This window comes from Salminus brasiliensis, chromosome 19, assembly GCF_030463535.1.
Source record: "Salminus brasiliensis chromosome 19, fSalBra1.hap2, whole genome shotgun sequence".
Taxonomy (NCBI): Eukaryota; Metazoa; Chordata; class Actinopteri; order Characiformes; family Bryconidae; genus Salminus; species Salminus brasiliensis.
Window position 1 is genome coordinate 25,992,469 of NC_132896.1, and position 18,487 is coordinate 26,010,955.

Genomic DNA, 18,487 nt, shown 5'->3' on the forward strand with positions numbered 1-18,487 from the left:
TTTAAGTTTATTCTTTGTATGTCTCATTAAATACATTCAGAATGTGCAGGATTCCTGAAGAGGATTTTGTTTACTTAGTTCTACACAACTATCACACCTCAGTTTCCTCACAGTCTTTCACCAAACACTCATCACAAGTCTCAGCTGTTTCTCTACTACCAAAGCTAATTCAAACAGGTCCTCCACGCCCTCTTCCTTGCTACAGCCCACAGCTGATAGACATCAGCAGACGCAAACTGGACATACAGTATTTGACAGATGCATGGATCAAAATCAGACAGCTGCGCTACAGTAAAATCCACACCAGATGTTCTTGAATCTCAGGCATGTCGTTTATAAGACATGCTCCAGTAACAGCCAGAATGAGGAAGAATTTGGTGATAATTTAAAGGCATTTGTTTTGGAAATCTGGTGGAACATTTTAGGTTAAGATGCTAAGAAAATCAGTTTTGAACTCTTTGGAAGTCTGTGTTGTTTAAGGTATCAATACAGTATGAATTTTAATCCAAAAACAGTTAATTCACTGTAAAATCACTGCAATACACAGCCTCAATGAGCGTTTTGGCTTTTGCAGTACAGGGATACATTAATAACTGAAATGATTAATAATGATTTTTCTGTAACTTATGAACAGTTTGTTATGTCTAATATTGTGTAGATGCCCCTGGTGCTGCTGAAATGGCTCTTTAATCAGTCCAAGCATGGACCTCACAAGATCTCTGAAGGCATCCTGCAGTATCAGGCACCAAGATGTTAGCAGAGCCTCAAAGTCCTGTAAGTTGTGAGATTGTGGCCTTGGGTGTTCAGGACCCTGTTTCAGGTTTCTTGGTTGTCCTTCCTTGGAGCAAATGTGGCAGATACTAACCACTGCATAGCAGGAACACTCCACAAGACTTGCATGAGGTCCCCCACAGTCTTCCATAGCTTCAAGAGAGTCCACGAGAGTATAACTGGCCTCTGGGTGGACTTTGTGGATTGGCTGGCCCTTCTTCTTTTTCTTCTAGCATGTATTAGTTAGCGGTTGATTGACATCATATTAGCAGCAGTTTGAACAGTTGCAGTGGAGGAAGCGAGTCTTCGCTCTCCCAGCACTGTCAGCATTGTGTGATGGGAAAGACCAAGCTGGGTGGGAATTGGCAATGACTTAATTGCGAAGAACACTCAAACAATAATATGGGGGGGTGGGGGGTAGTGGTGGGCCCAACGTTCCTGCTTGTGCAATTGTGGTGGTCTAGATCTCCAGTACAGTACATATTCTTTCATATTTCTGTATTCTGATCATGTGGAACACAAGTGCCCGGACACAGGGTAGTAAGAAATCGGTAGAATCAATAAAGAGAGAAAAGCTTAGATCAATCCTTCCCTAAATATGCTTTCTTTTAAAGACTGCTCTGTTGTCCGTGACCCCTACCTCCTTGTCACACCTGGTGAAGGGAATCCCAGAGGGAACAGCACTAAGGTAGGAAATATGGAGCAGTCTCCTATCTGCTCTTTCCTTCTCGATCCTTAAAAGATACATGACATATGACAAATGAGAAGCAGCAGGAAGTGTGGAAATGAGGGCCATCCTATCTACACGTGAAAGAGAATGAATTGAATGAATTTTGCATGCGGTGGCTCGAGATCAGGAGGATTCTCCGCCTCGGAGAGACGGAGTGCAGAAGTTTCCCCCTATCCTTCGCTGCAGGTGGTGTTCAGAAATCTTTGGGAGGGTTTCCTGGAGCTGGTTTGCACTGCTGTTTGCTTCCTTCGGTTCTTCTGCCTGGTGCACTGCCTGCTCTCTCTGGCTGGCTCTACAAACTCCGGCACAGACTTTGAACAGCTTGCGAGCCTTGGGCCTGTCCCAGATGCCATTCATTCATGGGGCCTCATTCTTCAGAGAGTTCCTAAGCAGGCTGTTGCCTCTGAGCGGACTTCTGCACCAAAAGCCCAGGAGGAGCCGCCTTCACGGCCCAGACAGTTGATAAGCGAGTGTGGCTTTTTCAAATGCTTGTAACACATTGACATGTTTTCTTTGCCAGTTTAAAACCTTTGGGTCAGAACATTTTCAGTATGTGCTTTAAGAAACTGCAAAATCATATCGTTAGGCAAAACCTACTTTTCCTACCAAGCATAGATAGAGGGAATGTATACAGAAACTAGGTGTGCAAAAGTTTGTGCACCCCCTTGTGCACCACCATGTGATATACTGAAGCAACCAGGTAGCAACAACCTACGATATCATAGCAACCTGTCTTAGGTCATCATGTAACCATGTGCTATACCATAACAACTATCTAGCAATACCCTATCAACCACCTATTAGCAACATCAAATATCATAGCAACCATCTATCAATACCCAGGTGTTCGCCTGGGAATTACTTAACCCCCCATTAAAATGAATGGGTGAACTATGTATGCAAACATTTGTGCACACCTCTTAGGTCATTATGACCCCGGTTACACCTGGTCACTTCATGCGTTTGAGTATCAGGATTCTAGGTGGATAAAGCCAAGGCACATAAAAATGCAAGTGTAAACATTCGAAACAGATACAAATCCAGATACATTTGATACATTTGACGGCCAAAATCCTTCCCAGTACAACCAAAACACCAGTAAAAATAGCTTTGCATCTAGCTAATTTAGATATATGTCCCACAAAGCAATTGGACTAGCCAGAGATGCATTAGACCACCGAGTGTAAATGCATGTGGGTAAAATCTTGTCAGGATACACATTTACAATTTACATTACATTTAAGGCATTTAGCAGACGCTCTTATCCAGAGCGACTTACAAAAGTGCTTTGCTATTTACCCAAGAAAAACCTCAGCTAGTTTGAAAAGGCTAAAAATTCAAAGATACTTCTAAGTTTAGACTCTACTAAACACTAGTCAGTATGGAGACCACTCTACTATTCGCCCAAGTATTCTCGGAAGAGGAGGGTCTTCAGTCTGCGTTTGAAGACAGCGAGCGACTCTGCCGTTCGGACACCCAGGGGAAACTCGTTCCACCATTTCGGTGCCAGGACTGAAAAAAGCCTGGATGCTTGTCTTCCGTGGATTTTGAGGAATGGTGGGTCGAGCCGAGCCGTACTTGAAATCCAGATACTAGTTACATGAACTGACCAGGTGTAAATAGGATCCATGTAGCAACACCCTAGCTGCCTGGGAATTACTTGGGAAGTTACACAATCACTGCATTTTCTTCAGGATGAGAAAGTTGTCCTCATGTTCTTCTTTTGAGAGACGATTAATCTTCCCTGGTGTTATGCTGCTAGGCCTGCTCTAAAGTAGGAATATAGGAATATTTTATTATAATCACAGCAACACACGTGACTGACAGGGTGTTAAGAAAGTGACCGAAACGTTTTGAGAATAACTGGAGCCACCAGTTTTTGGAAGGCTTGGAAGATATGATGGTTCCAGTGCATTATGACAATCTAAAGGCCCATTAACACAGTGTAGATAGGTGACCATTTTGCAACATTTGAAATTCGTGTGATTCCAAGAATGTCCTGATACAGCCTTATAACATACCACGCCATCTACCTGGAAAGTGGTCCCTGGAACCATATCTGATCCATAATGGTTACACTTCTTTCCCACTCTACCTGAGCGTGTGTGATAGGAGCTGTGATATCCGCATAATCTGAAGCTAGCTTTCCTCCGCAACGAGCACTAGCCACAGGAGACTCCCTCTGCAGCGGTGTTGCTTAAAAACCATTACGGCGAGTCCGCATACTCCACTGCTTTGCAATAAAGAGCATCTCCCCTCCTCTCTGCGTGGCTTATCTCCTGCGCCAGTGCTCCCAGGAGGCCCGCTCTCACTCACAGCCCGCAGACAGCGGGGGCTCATACACTGATGGAGCCTGCGGCTTCACCGTTCTGATCCAGACTGGCTACCAAGCAGTGGTGTAGTCTAGTCTGAAGTATTGAGTAGGCTATACTGGCCATTACTCACCAAAGCTGCATAGAAACAAGTACAGAGGTTAGTGTCTGTAATGACGCACAATCAACTTCACTCCAAGTGATTCACGAAAGTGTCACAGAACATTGAAACTAGTGGTGAATTGAACCTATTAATGAATCAGCTGCATGGAAACAAGCACTAGTCCACTAATCTCTCATTTGCATTTTATTTGTAAATGATATGTCCCATTTTTTTTAAATCTACATATCATTTACATCATACACACCTAATTAAGGTGTTGCTGTGTCTCAAGGGCCACCGGTTTTCTTCCATGAAAAAATCCACCAGGCCATGGAATACTCTTTCATGACCATGTGCAGCACTGTGTCTTTCTTGGACTGCTAGAGCTTTCATTATTGTCTCATCCTCAAGAGTTTACCTGCTTATGTTTGCTACTTAAGCTCAGTTCACATTAATAACCCTTTATGATTATTCAAGTTGTTTATAATATTCCTAATGAATCTGATGATTAGACTGTAAATTAAGCATGTTTCATTATGCCTGGTTTATATTACTTCATTCATATATTAGTTATTCCTAGCTAAATTTGCAAGTGTGAAAAGCTTCCAGGAAACACTAGCCTAGCTACAGCATCTTTTCATACTACTGCTCATCCAACCTCATTGCACAGCTGGACACGCTTAGATGAGAATGCTTACTGCTAGTTCAATGACATTAGCTAACAGATGCCTGTGTTGGCTAGCAACACTCTAAATCTAGGTTGGGGGGAGAGGGAGGCCAGATATTTTCCTGGCTGTTGCATAGGCAGGAATCAAATTTTACAATCTCCTCATGCTAGAGTCAACCCTAGCCTACAGTCACACCACTCCGGAGCCCCATCGTAGCTATTCTTTTCAGAACTACTGATGCAGTTCAGCTTATTGCCAGTGCACATCACATGTACTGCCAGCTGTGGCAAGCTATAAACCACTGAATTAGCAACACTAATACCCATTACTGAAATCGTACATTCTTATCCTAATGGTTATCACACAGCCTAAACCTCTGCTACCAAGGCTAGAACTGCAAAGCCTACATGAAGCTTCTATGGACCTCCACAGCACAGCCAGAGCCAAGACGATTAGTTTAATTAGGTTTGATTCAATGCATGGGGGTGAAAAAAAACAGCAAGAACAATGAACTCAGCCGCCCTGGAGGCCAATAACAACAGGTTACCACTGTAATTTCCCTAATTCTTCTCTTCTTCACTCGTTCTCTTGTCTTCCCCTCCTTAATCTGCTGAAATATTTAGCGCAGGAACGTAGCCTGAGGAAAGGGCAGCGCATAAAACAGCGTTTTGTTATAGTCCTGCAAAGACTGAATTTTAGAGGATGTAGATTAAACATATTAATGCTGAATGATGTCATGAAATGGAAATGAGTTGAAAAAAGCTACCGTTACACGCAAAGGACATTTGCGTAATTTGCAGGGCTCAGTGTCCTCTATTTTAGCTTATGATATCCTTCTGTCTAGGACAGCTGAATAGGAAACCTTTTTTTTAAAGTGCAATTTAGCCTAGAATTATGGAGTATAGCAGTTCACACCACAAGACGCAAAGACCCAAATTAGCCACAGTAAATTAACGCTAAAAGCCGTTTGACGTCAAATTATGTCTCATGGCTCATATGAGGTTCATCAAAACAATGAAAGCTAAAACTCAATGACTGGTATTGTGCGATAGAAGGAAGCTAATGGATCTAAATTAATGCTAATGAGCAGAATCCAATTCAGCAGCTGATTGCCTCTCACAGACAGATGTCAGAAAAGTATATTGTAGGGTTGGGATCCAGACAGAAGAGAAGAACTATGGGTAAACATCGCTTCATCTGCTGATCTTAATTGTATTTCTAGCGAGCTGATCTCCACTCCTCTCATTTCCTATACGGGGGGAATTGACACAGTTGGAGAGCTCGGGGAGCCTGAGCTTTATTACTCAGGGATTAACACTCTGGGATGGTTAAAATGGCTTTCGCAGCCCACCTTCAGCCGTGAGCATTGCGGGGAAGAAAGTGACTCGATTGACGTTAGCCTGCCAAGCCATTCAGACCACCCGAGAGACACTAAGAAAGAGAGTGGCCCCCGGTGCTGCAGGCCTGCCAAAAGCAGGAAAAGACCAGCAGAAAGAGAGAGAACCCAAGAAAATAAGATAAGGAAAGAACAGAGAGAGGGTCTTTACCTGCTCTAAGATGACGTTGATCCTGTCCACTTCACAGTCAATCAGATAGCGCTTCTCCTGCCTTCTGTCCATTTCCTCGATGATGCGCTTGTACTCCTGAGGGTCTGTTATACTCCCCACTGACCGAGCCGTCACCTGCCAGTTGTTTGCCACCGCCGCCTCCATTATGGATTGGAGTATGGAAAACCCTTCAGAAAGGAAAGGCAGTTTTCAGATTAGACTGGTATTCAAATCTATGGGAATTTAGGAATATGGCAATCCATATATCTGCCACTGCCAATATATATATATTGTTCTTAACTCCCCCTAGCACTAGCAATGCTCCCAACACTAGGAAGGTAAAGACTTAGGAGGTAAACACATGCCTCCATTATTACATGCAAAGCCAGCCACTGCCTCTTTACGAACTGCCACCAACGCAGCATTACCAGGCAGCCGACATGCTCAGAGGAACGTGTCGTGTCCCAGACTGCGCCACACCAGCTAACAGATTGCTTTAAGAGTTATGAAAGGAGAGACCATGGCCAGTTGTGCTCTCTCAGTCTCGACCGCTGATGGCAAAATGGCATGGCTCAGGATTTGAACTTATCAATGGAAGAATATTAACGTAGTCAGATGAATACAATGCAGATATTTTAGTGCAGTTTCCCAGCCCATTTAAATGAAGGAGGGAATTGGGGGATGGTGGGTTCAAATAATCAAGTACACCAGAGAGACCAGAACTAAATATGGGTGAAACTTAAACATGTATGAAAGACATTTAATTAACATTAATGAAGGGGCTTTTTTACCAAAAGTGTCATGTTTCTGGACTACAGGGATTGCATCCATTTGTATGCCTCCACAAACCAAGCACTGGGTATTAGACATCAGTTGTAATAGTCCCAGATTCCATTCTCTGATAATAGTGGATACTGGTCAATTGTAGAGCACTTACTTTTCTTACTCTCAACAATTTATCATACTGAAAAAAATAGTATTCACCAGTGAATGCATTCTGGAACCACACTTTTCATTTAGTGTAATACGTATATGTTGCGGTTCTGTAAGCTTTAAAATGGAGAATTGCAATTTCACAGTAGCTTCTACAAACAAGCAACCTCTTAAACTTTTCTTAAAGAGACCCGTAAGTGATTCATCCAAAGAACCCTTCTGAAACTTTGAAGGTAATTATTGGTGAACATTCAGCCTTTCGTCCTTTACAGTACGACAGCATGTAAACGGCAGCACTGTCGCTGTCAAGAGAGCCTACCTAACCCTAAACTACTGCTTCCCCGAACCACACTAACCAAAGACAAATGGTTTTGCCCTTTTCAGTTGTGCACAAATGAAACACGAAGCTTTTGCAGAAAAGAAGGCAGAATGCAGGAAACTCCCTTTTTGTCCTTAAAGTCAGGATATTGTTGTTCTGAAAATGACCCTGTCAGGCCCAATTTTCCGTTGGTGTTTTTAATTAACTTGTAAAGTTACAATTTCAGAAACATAAACTTTTATCATGGGAACAATGATCTAGTGATACGTCTGGATTTTAGAGACATCATAGCACCAAGCCCCAATTTTCAAGCCTAAGGTTGCCCTTCAAGGGTGAGGCATCAAAAGGATATTGGAGCGTAAAGGGGAATTATTTGAAAGGCGATCACATGTTCGGGAACTAAATGAGCAAGACTATGTAAATTCTGCCTGGTTGTAGCGCACAAGGTTGACTTGGACAGGAAAATAATTCTCATTCTAGTGCTAGCGCCTGTCCTTGGGATGTGGGGCCGGCTCAAAGACGGGCAAAGACAAAAGCCCATTCTTTCTTTTTTCTGGGTGGAAAAAAAAAAAAATTATATTATAGGAATATTGTGAGAACATTTTCATACATAATTCAGATGATGAAGATATTAGTTTAACTGAGCTCTCTGCTCCAGTATACCCAAATGACATTCTTTCAACTGATTTACTCCACAATGAATAGTGGGGTGATAAATTGGCATGAATAAATTGCCTGGTTTTTGTACGAGCTTCGCTAAAAGGATTTACTCATTTCCAATGTGCGGGCCAAGGCACAGAACGAACCAACATGAGCAGCGGTAATGCTAATCAACCGTAGCCGGGGTGTTTCATAAAGTGAGAGACAATGTAATTGTTTTCAAATATATGTGCTATAAGCCCTTTTTCCCATTAGGGGACAAGCGAGCCTGACTTGTCGTATTTGCAAGAAAGGCAACAGAAACGTCCTGCGATGGCAGACTTTGCTGACCATGCTTCCCAAACACAGATGGGGTGAAAGCCTGATTTAGGACGATGATTAATACCAGTGCACAGCCAGCAAATGGCCAATGGGGGATTATGTAAATGGCTTAAATGCAGTCTGAATGGCATCCGGACAGAAAGAACGCGTCATATTGTTCCAGCTGCGCTGCCCCCCTTGGCGGCCTTTATCGCTGGACAGGGTCGCGCAGGCACGACTGCGACAAAGCAAAGTGTCTCGTTGGCAAGTTCTTCCTGCTGAATGTTTTGAGCCTCTTCTTAAAGGGTGAATTATACTCCTGCATGTGCAAATCTTTGAGCTTGTGGGGACGGAGTGCACAGATGATCGCATAAGTGACTGTGGATGTCCTTGTACGTAATGCTAGTAGGCAATGCTGCATTTACCTCACCAGAAACCTACAAACACCAAACCATTCTCTACCTAAGTCAAAAAACGCTGAATTCCAACTAAGCCATGGTCACACTAGCCTTCTGTCGGCAAGTGAAATTATATTCCTTCCTAAGCGTAACTCCAAACAGAGGTTCACTGTCAACCAAGGTACAGTATGACGGCACTCTCCCGGCTATTTCTTCCACTTTTATACTCCCTTGATGCATGAAGTTTTAGGCAAGTTTATGTATTTAGGTGTGTAAAGTAATGTCACAAGTATGTAAATAAAACTTACATAGAAATATGTATAATTTTAGCATTTATGAAGAACCACTGGTCAGAAGCAGTCTCATTCATTAGAAAAGAGGTACATTTAACACAAAAAGAGATCCCTATCATAAAATATTGTGGCCATTAGCATAAGCTGACATTGCACTGCTAGCTAACATGAATGTAAAGTTAGGCCAGCTTTAAAAAAACACTTACTAATAATGGTTTTACGCAGTGTTGTCAGGAGGGACAGTGACAGCGGATGGAAAGAAACCTGGGCTGTTTTGCACATGTGGGTTTTTGAGCATAGTCTGCTGTTTTACTTTTCAAAGACACAGTTAAATAAAGACTGTCCACACTCCACCACCGTCACGTTAGGGTTATTACTTGGTGACGTTGGTTTCCAAGGTTACAGTGTTATTTCCAATGATATCCAGGCAACGTAGCCATCCATACAGCCGTTGATGCTTGAAGTCCCTAATGATTATACAAACAGTGGTTCGGAGCGTTGTGAGAGTGGTATGTGACCGGCCCATGCTTCAAACTGCAAGAGTCATGCTTTAGAATCTTGCTTTTGAATCTTGTCCCAACACCAACTGATTTACCTCCCTGCCCAACCATCATCATCACAGACTCACAATCACAATCTGTGGTTGACATTGTGGAGGTGCATGTATACGTCGCTCTGCCGCTGCCAGGTTTCTCACAACCCCCTCCTCGGCATCACTTATGCAAATACATTCATGTCCATCTTCACAGAAGATGAAATCAGCCTTTAGTCCTTCACTGTATTTGCTGTCTCGGGCCCAGCATGTGGCTCTCTGCTTTGTGAAATGACTATTCGGAAAGAAAAGCTCTCTGACGGGCACAAACAAACGCCCTGGCATGCAACCCATTCTCAAGAGCGAGGCAAAAGAGGGCTGAAAGAAATGGTGTGTCAACCATCTTAGCGTCATCTGGAAGAATGGAACGCAGGCACGCGAAGGCGAGCAAGAATGACACTCTCATTAAGACAATGTTTCTGCTCCAGCTAGATAATACACAAGGGCCCTATACATGTGCCTATATGTGTGTATACGGCTGACGGAGCTTAAGGCCATCTCTGCGACGCTTTCGATAGCTTTAACAATCATCGCTGTGACTTGATAACGCAAGTCAAATTTTTAATGACTGATACTGGAACGCTCCAGTCAGCACCCAGAAGGGGAAGAACGGACATGGGGATAATCTTTTTACGCCATTTTCCTTTTCATCTTTGCTGCGGAGATAGCCTAACGTATTTAATCCTGATTCATCGGGCCTAAGTGGCAGAATCAAATGACCATCAAGACAAAAATGCATTACGGTTGTGTATTAATCTCTTGTGCAACTCTCTAGGCAAATGACTCACCCCTATGATGCTGTTTCTCTGTAGTGTAATGCAGTTTGACTCAAATGACAGTTTACAAACTTCTGCTCTAATTTATTACTGTGTGCTATAAAGCAGATCTGAGCTCTGCATTCCTTCTCCATTAGAATGTTAATCTATTTTTCATAGGTTTTGCCTGATTTCACAGAACAAGACTACACAGCTGAGGAAAAGCTTCCATAACCAAAATATATTATTTACATTCGAAGGGTATTTGGTCTCAGATATGCACATATCTGGCATTTAAAGGTTTGATATTGACATTTTCAATAAATACAACCAATACTATTGCAGAAAGATACTGTTTACCACTACAAATCCACACTACGGCCCCGTTCAACACCTGGCAACACTGGGTGATCCAACACAAAGTACAGGTGGACACATTGCAGTCCAATCTCTCAAACCACATTCAGAGGTGGTCAGAGAGACATATGACCACATTTATCTTCTAGTGCGATTTTTCAGCTTGTCATCAAATGCATGTATACAGCTGTTCATGAGTGGGAATCTCATAGTGCATCTCATATTTGGCCAGCGTAAATTACACTCCACAACTGCAGGGGGAGCCAAGTAGCAAGAAACACCAACTGGCACATAACACTTCTTTATTTTCTATGTTTAAATTGCCTTTTTTGTGTGGAATCGTGTGGAAATACTTCCCCCAAAGTCAATCAATTTTTGGAGTATACTTACAATGTGGTTTCAATTAAAAGTTTCGCTTCTCCACTTTGGTGAAAATATCTTATTTCAAAGAGCTGCGAGTGAGAAATAATTCATCCCAAACTGCTTTTGTTCCCACCAATGATAACGCAGACTTCTAGGAGTTCCAACTATGTCTCCTAGGAAAGAGTCTCCAGAGACCGAAAGATGGAGTGAAGAGTCTCTTTTGAGCAAATTGGACACATAAACCGCTGTGGTCTGATGTACCATTAAGCTAATCAGATGGTTGAAGGTGGTAGGCATTTAAACGTTGACTAAAGTGACGTCCTAGACTCTGCTAATAGTGCCTTTACCTTAGTGCTTGCCTTGTCTTTGGCTGCTTCTGTATCTTATGAGAAGGTCTCGTGTTGAGGCTCATTCCAAAGTCCACACTCTTCTGATTAGCATCAAATCAGTCCTTTCACTTCGAAACAGATGATTAATACCGGCGCTATCTGAGCGCAGTGTGCTACAAGGCTGATCTGAATGGGAACAACGGAATTCATTTAAGATTCTTAAAAAGATTCCATGCCTCTCCGACTCCACATTTGTATGGAAATTAAGAGATGAAATCTGACTTGGGGTAAATATTCGTGGCTGAATTGGAGCGCTCTCGCCTTCAAAGTCAGCACAAAAGTTTTCTCTCCCAGACATCAAACCCAGAGATGAAGAAACTATGAAGCAAACACAGAAGTCAGGCGGGCAGCAGAAGATGGAGCTGTCTGCTGAGAGATAGAACACAGTGCGCTATGTAGACATATCTAAAAATGCGACGGCCTTGTGAATTTCCATTTGCATGAGCAAAGGGTTCAAGATTAGACTAAGTAAGGCTGCTAGTTTAACCGAGATATAATCAACAAGATGTGAAGCGAGCATCATCGGGGGATTGCAAACTCATTCCCCATTGATGCCACAGTCATCTGTGGCCGGGAGTGTAAGGGTGTTTTTACACTAGAGCTTTTTTCCGAACCCGTTTGGTTTGTTTGGTCAAGTGTGAAAGCTATTTTCAAGCCTGGGAGCAGTCCAAAGCAATCTCTGGTCCTGCTGAAATCAGTGATCTGGGATTCGCTTCAAGTATACCCTGGTATGGTCTGATGCATGCGTGGAAGCTATCCGCTTCTGACGTCGCTTGTGGGGTTGTGTGATTGGACTGCTTCGACTTATTGCTTACATAGCTAAAACCCTTTTCTTACAAGAACAGCTCTTTGTTTGCAGGTGTCCCTGCACAGGGAATGCAGAAAAGCACTGCTCTTCATGGAGTGTTTATATACAAGGAAAACAATGAAAATGAGTGAACGGATAAAAATAGGCACTAATATTTTGCATGTGTATGTGACGTTTGAAATTGCACAATCCACGATTCCACAATCCACAGTTCTTATGGAATTCTGTGTGAAAGCAAACCAGTCATAATGAGCCCCTCCCCTAAACGAGCAGAGAATTTCTCCAGACTGTGTGTGAAGTGTAAAAACTTGTGCCCTAGGAGAGCATAATTGGTCCGCTTTCCTTGAGGGATAGGATGGCCTTTTCTCGCCCTCATTTCCTTTTTATTGTGGAAAGTTACATCTGGCAGTTAGTGCTCTCCTCCAAGCGTGTTGAGCTGTCCGATACTGCTGTTAATGCAGAAGTGGTTGGTTGACATTATCTTCCCATTGCTGGTAGTATTGTGAGATAAAGGAAGTCCTAGGTAATGCATGGACACTTGTAATGATTAAGGACAAAAGGCTATGAACAGCATAATCCGATTTACATGGTTCGACTAAGGTCTACCTAAACCTGGTGCCAATGCAAAATGTGGTCCAGACTGATGTATGTGGAAATGTAAACCAGTAGATCTTCTCACTAATTCTCACACAGATGTTTTGAAACATAAACAAACATGAAATTAGGCATTCAAATAAAGCAAAGCAATTTCATGATAGAGTCCTTTTAAACTTAGTGTTCTTAATGCTGTAGTTCAATCCTGACTAAGCTGGCTTGTAAACAGGACTTTTAAATTGCCAAGACTCATGTTAAAGTCTCGGTTTCATAAACTGCCCTAGGTACTTAGCTAGACCACTGTGTGCACATAAATACTGCTTAAGCTCCTTGGTTTATTTCTTTATATGTACGTCAATCAGAGACTGCAGTTCATTGACTTTTAGTCTTTGAATCTGAACAATTTGATTATTCCCTTTTTGCATAGCTATTGTACAGCACATCACTGCCAATAAGTCCCTGTCCTTGCCAGTGGCGATTTACAACAGACGAGCCTTTCCGCTCTTGGGCTAGTGGCCATCTAGGGCATTAGCTGATCAGAAAGCACCCCCCACATGCCATACCAAGCCAAGCTAATTCCTTGCCATTGCCATTTTTCTTTTATTGACTACCCTGCGAGCCCTCTCCTTTCATAGCACTTCACACATACACACACTCTGGAACCTGCGTTCACCTCTTTAGGAAAGCAGGCCCGAGCCGCGTGGCGTGACGACCAGTGTAGTATGTTCGGCTACATAAATTCTGGAGACAACGACAAGATTTCCTTATCGTGATCTATAAATTCTGGGTGCCAAGGCGATGCAGTGTGGGCGATGGAGGCCGCCTCTGATTACCCTCCTCAGAGATCATGATTCCTTTTGAGCCGGGAGCTTTTTAAAATGCCATAAAGCTTCGGAGCGTTGCAGAGTCAGCGCGGGCGGCGCCCTCACACAGCCGGCTGCCCGCTAATTCACAAGGTGCAGTGCTGGAATCTCTCCATCTTACACACTGTCAAGTTCTCGTCTCCCGAATCTGCCCCCTCGCCGGTCGCCATGAGCTCAATTTTTGTGGTTCTACATTTCTTAATCCACCCCCCTCCCATCCCCGATTCATGCAGCTGACTGGAAATTGCATTACCATCTTTGACACTCCTGGCCAGCTAGCAGCAGTGTTGACAGCTTTGGAGATAAAGAAGCATAACAGGCTGCAGAGTCCTCCCATCAAGCCTCCACCACTGCCGCCACCACCGCCGCCCCTCAGCTGCGGGCCAACTAGGAGGGTGTTCAAACAGCTAACGCTGGCTCCACGTTCATTTGTTTGCTGTTTACATGTGACATTCCAATCCAAGCCTTCTCGGCCGTAATGCTGTAAATATAGGTTGGGCCGTGCCGTTCAGTGGCAAGCTTTGGCATCGTTCCCCTCGGTGTGATGCGCTTGCTTCCCACTCTCCGAGAAGTTGCCTTGCTTTTCTTCATCCACTTAAGGATCATCTCCTCCTACCCAAATCACTTTCAGCAAATTAACAGATTAGGCCTAGACAATATCAAAAGCTACATGTAACAGCAGGTAACAGGAACAGACATGCACCATCTACTTTATTACAAACACCTACGCTAAATCTCCAGACACCTCTTCTAATCAGTGAATTCAACTACTTTAAGGTGCATCCAAACACAAGCAATCAATTGCACACACAACCTACACAATATCCATGGAAAAGCAATTGCTAGTAGATCAGGATGCTCTAGAGTAACTGCACATGAGCTTTAGATCACCATGCCCAATGTCTATGCCAGTACCTGTAAAAAGCTCCCAGCAATGGGTTGTGGAAAAGTAGAATATACTCTTGATTTTGTAGTGTACGTTGCATTTATATGAGCCGCACGTAGAGTCTGTTTGCACCTGGCAATAACATGCATTTTGAATCTGGATAGTATCTGGATCTACTTTTCCTGGATTCTGTTTACACTTGTCGCTAAAGCTACATTCACACAGATAAAGTGTCACAAATCCAATTTTCTCACCAAATCTGATGTTTTTTTTTAGATTGTACCTACCTATATCCGGCATTCGTCTGTACAGTTCACGCTCCTAAAAGATGCTTTTCGTCTTCTCCAGCATTACAGGAGCTATCAAGGAGTTCTAGTGGCCGACAGCTGGGCTTATCACTGAGAATGTGTTCTGCTTACACTTGTGTTAAATAAGGACAAGATCCATCTTTAAATCTGTGGTTTGAGTGGTCTGATCGTAATCCGATCACAAGGTGATCCAAGATCCAAGTCCAAACATGATTCGATCGCCAAAAATGCATGTTAAGGCCAGGTGTAAACAGGCTCTTAGTGACTTTCTTGTCCCACTTTTGGGTCCCTTAAAAACCCTGAATTAAATCTAAAGAAAATACATGTTCTTTCTTTGTAACTGTAGCAAGATGGGATATGTTTTACAGAATGCTGACATCTCATTCAGCCTAAAAGAAAATTTCATCTCAAACTCAGTTTGCTATTTATTTGAAGTAATATTTCACACTGTTAGAATATAAAGAAGTGTAGAGAAATAACATGTAAAGTTTTTTAAAAGATCTTTAGCAGCTGGAAACGGGCAGGAGACATTGTAACAGTGGCATGATTTGAGGCTGGACATTGTTGAAAAAAGTCATCCTTAAGGTTTTTGACCTAAGGGGTTAAAATAAGAGCTTCAAAACCATTGTGATGCTCCACTGAGAGACAATACCGTCACTGCCGTTGCTACTCAGGACTTGCCACATTGCTAACTGCGGCATGTGACTTTAGAGAAATGTGCAGGACAATGCTTGTGAACTGCATAACGTGGCAGAATACTAGTCAGAACTGTGTAAAAGCCGTTAATAGTACTATCCCACCTTCTTTTACTTTCAGTGACGGTTCTGTATCTCTCAGCTTGTCCAGAAAAATGCGTCCATTATTGGTGACTCATAGCACGAATTCTAGTTCCAGACTGCGGGGGGAGCCCAGGAGCAAGACATGGCAATTTTCAGTAATGTTGCTTTAAAGAAGCTGAACACATTTTTTAGAAGAGGTGTCCACAAACAACTGGACATATTGTGTATTTTATATATATTTTATTGTGTATATTATAATTTTTTTCGGCTCTTGAAGGTATTTACTTTGTTAATCTGTGGCATGAAAAACACAGACTATATACTTCATATTCGTTTGAAAAACATAAAACAAAGAACTGCCCTGGTTTTTTTTTTATTTGAACTAAATAATTGTGTTTATTCATGATTAAATAAAAAAAATCTTACTTTTAAAAAGCTACACTGCCAAAGTAAACTTTTGTTGAAATTAGGTCGGTTAAAAAATGGTGGCGACATAGAATTTGCCACTTTGAAAACATGTTAGCTTACATAACAAAAGCACCACAGCTGTCCTGTCCTTGAAGTATTTTGCAAAAAAAATTGAGATATTTTCTGAGATTCAAGGAAATGCATGCCGCATTTGCTGAAAAAAGAATATGCTTGTGGACACAGCATGGATAAGTCAGTTGGTGTTTGCAGTTTGGTCAAATAAATAAATAAATAAATAAATAAATATCCTAGGACCACTTCATTACCCCAGTAAACCATATTTCCAGTGTACTGCCTCTGCCTATTGTAAATCACCGATCTTTATAAAGAGGACATTTCCCACCAACCCCACCTCCCCTCAGAAGCATCAGTGATGCCACCGTGGAAGTGCTTGCAGGCTGCTGGAGCCGCACTTTAAGTAAAAGCTCCAGCCTCACCGCTCTCTGAGCCTCGCGGATCTTAACAGGATGAAGTTTGAAGCCTCACCCGTGGCGGCTCAGTCGTAATTGAATTTACTTGTATCTAATCTCCTTCCCCTTCCTCCTATGCTTCTTTCCGGCGGCTCATTAAAGGACCCAGGCCGGTATGGCCTGTCACGGGCCTTCCCAAGCCCCGTGCTGCCCTATTCCTGTCTCTGTGGGCCCGGCTGTATTTAAACACCCCAATCAAGGGGAGTAAATTGTCCATTTCCCCCCCGAGTGCGCTCTGATCCGAGCCGTGACGGCTCCGCCACCTCCGGAGCAGTGCTGCTGTCGTTTGGTTGCTTAGCATCCGCTGGCAGACAGGATGAGAGCTTTGAGAAGGCTGCAGATCTTACTTTGCCGCCGGCTAAATATGCAAGAAGAGATGAAGGTAAAATAATTTTCAGAGAAAAGGTGTGTCTGAAATTATTTTATGTAGTAGAGATTATGGATAAATAATAGTGGGTACTTTTCGTTAGGTATAAATGATGAAATAGTCTGCTGTTTATCAAATTTACTCCATACGCTTGCAGTGCGTGGTTTAAAGGGCCCATATCATAGAAAAAAACAAACAAATTTACATAGTCCGCCTAAAGCAGTTTAGCCCACCCAATCTTGTTCACATTATAAGGAGTGTTTCTTCCTGGAGTGCTTTTTAATTGTGGCACAATACAGGGTAGCCAATCAGAACTGAGTATATTAGCTGTCATGTACATATGGTGCTGTGCAAAAGTCTTGGGGGAATGGAGGGAAATGATAGGTAAAGCTATTTAACTGGGCACTAGGGGTGGGGGAAACATTGGATTCTTAGACGCATCTTAATGCAAACGTTTACGATTCTGAATCAATTCACAAACATTAAAAAATCAATTCTCTAAATGTTTGCTAATAACGTAATGTTTACGGATGTACTAGACACCCTCTGCATTAAAAACTAGTGTATAGCAGCACTTTGGGTCCGATTGGCAGAGACTACAACCAGGTGTTTTTTGTTGCCACTAACCAAAGGATCATCGACCAAGCAATGTCAAAGCTTCTGATTCACAACTCAGAAAGGGCAAATCACAACTTTTGCTGGCAAAGATTTGCGTCTTATTCAGCTGCTTAGAACCAGGTCTTTTGCACTATAGTCTAGACTCATCTGTCTCATCTCCACTGTAGAACCTTTCAACTGACTTGCCATATGGCTTCCATTTGTTTTATTAATAAAAGGAAATATATTTTTGCTTTAAAAATTCCAATGAGACGCACAGTGAGAAAAAGAAATCCTGTATAGAAAAGAAAAGTGCATCAGTATACATCGATGGTCATTTGCCTTGATATTCCCACCTTTACTGGGCACAAAATATGTATTTGTTAAAAATACCATCAATCCATGTTCTTATCCGCTTCTTCCTGACCAGGGTTGCGTTGGGTCTGAAACCTCAGAATCATTAGGCAGAAATAGCCCCTGGACAGGGCAACAGTCCATCACAGGGTACCGTACTTTCAGGTGCTGTATCTCTCGTCCACAAAAATGTGTGGACATTTACTGGTGGCTCCTAGTGCCCATTCTACATAGAGAATGAAAATTAACGTTTTTTTTTTATTACTGGTTTAAATCTTTCACCAGAGGAGTATGAGTTCCTACAAGTAACTAGATTAGTGTGTAGGACATGTGATTTATGAGGCTTGAGAGCCCATTTACAATCCTTTCTTAATTAAAGTGAAGATAAAATGCAACAATGTGACTGCTCATATGTCTTCTTGATCAAAATCTGAATTTCTGACACAAGCCAAATTAAAATTTGTTTTTGGTGCAGAAACTTGCATAAATGTTAGATGCAGACC

General features: G+C 42.5%; 1 protein-coding gene across 5 annotated transcripts in view; it reads right to left on the bottom strand.

The window, feature by feature from the left end:
- gria3b (glutamate receptor, ionotropic, AMPA 3b) overlaps nt 1-18,487 on the bottom strand; it is a 169,386-nt gene that overhangs the window by 66,725 nt on the left and 84,174 nt on the right. For all 5 annotated transcript variants that reach the window (XM_072663162.1, XM_072663160.1, XM_072663161.1 and 2 more), the window contains exon 4: nt 6,132-6,319. In XM_072663162.1, coding sequence (XP_072519263.1) covers nt 6,132-6,319 — 188 coding nt within the window. The remainder of the gene's footprint in view (nt 1-6,131; nt 6,320-18,487) is intronic.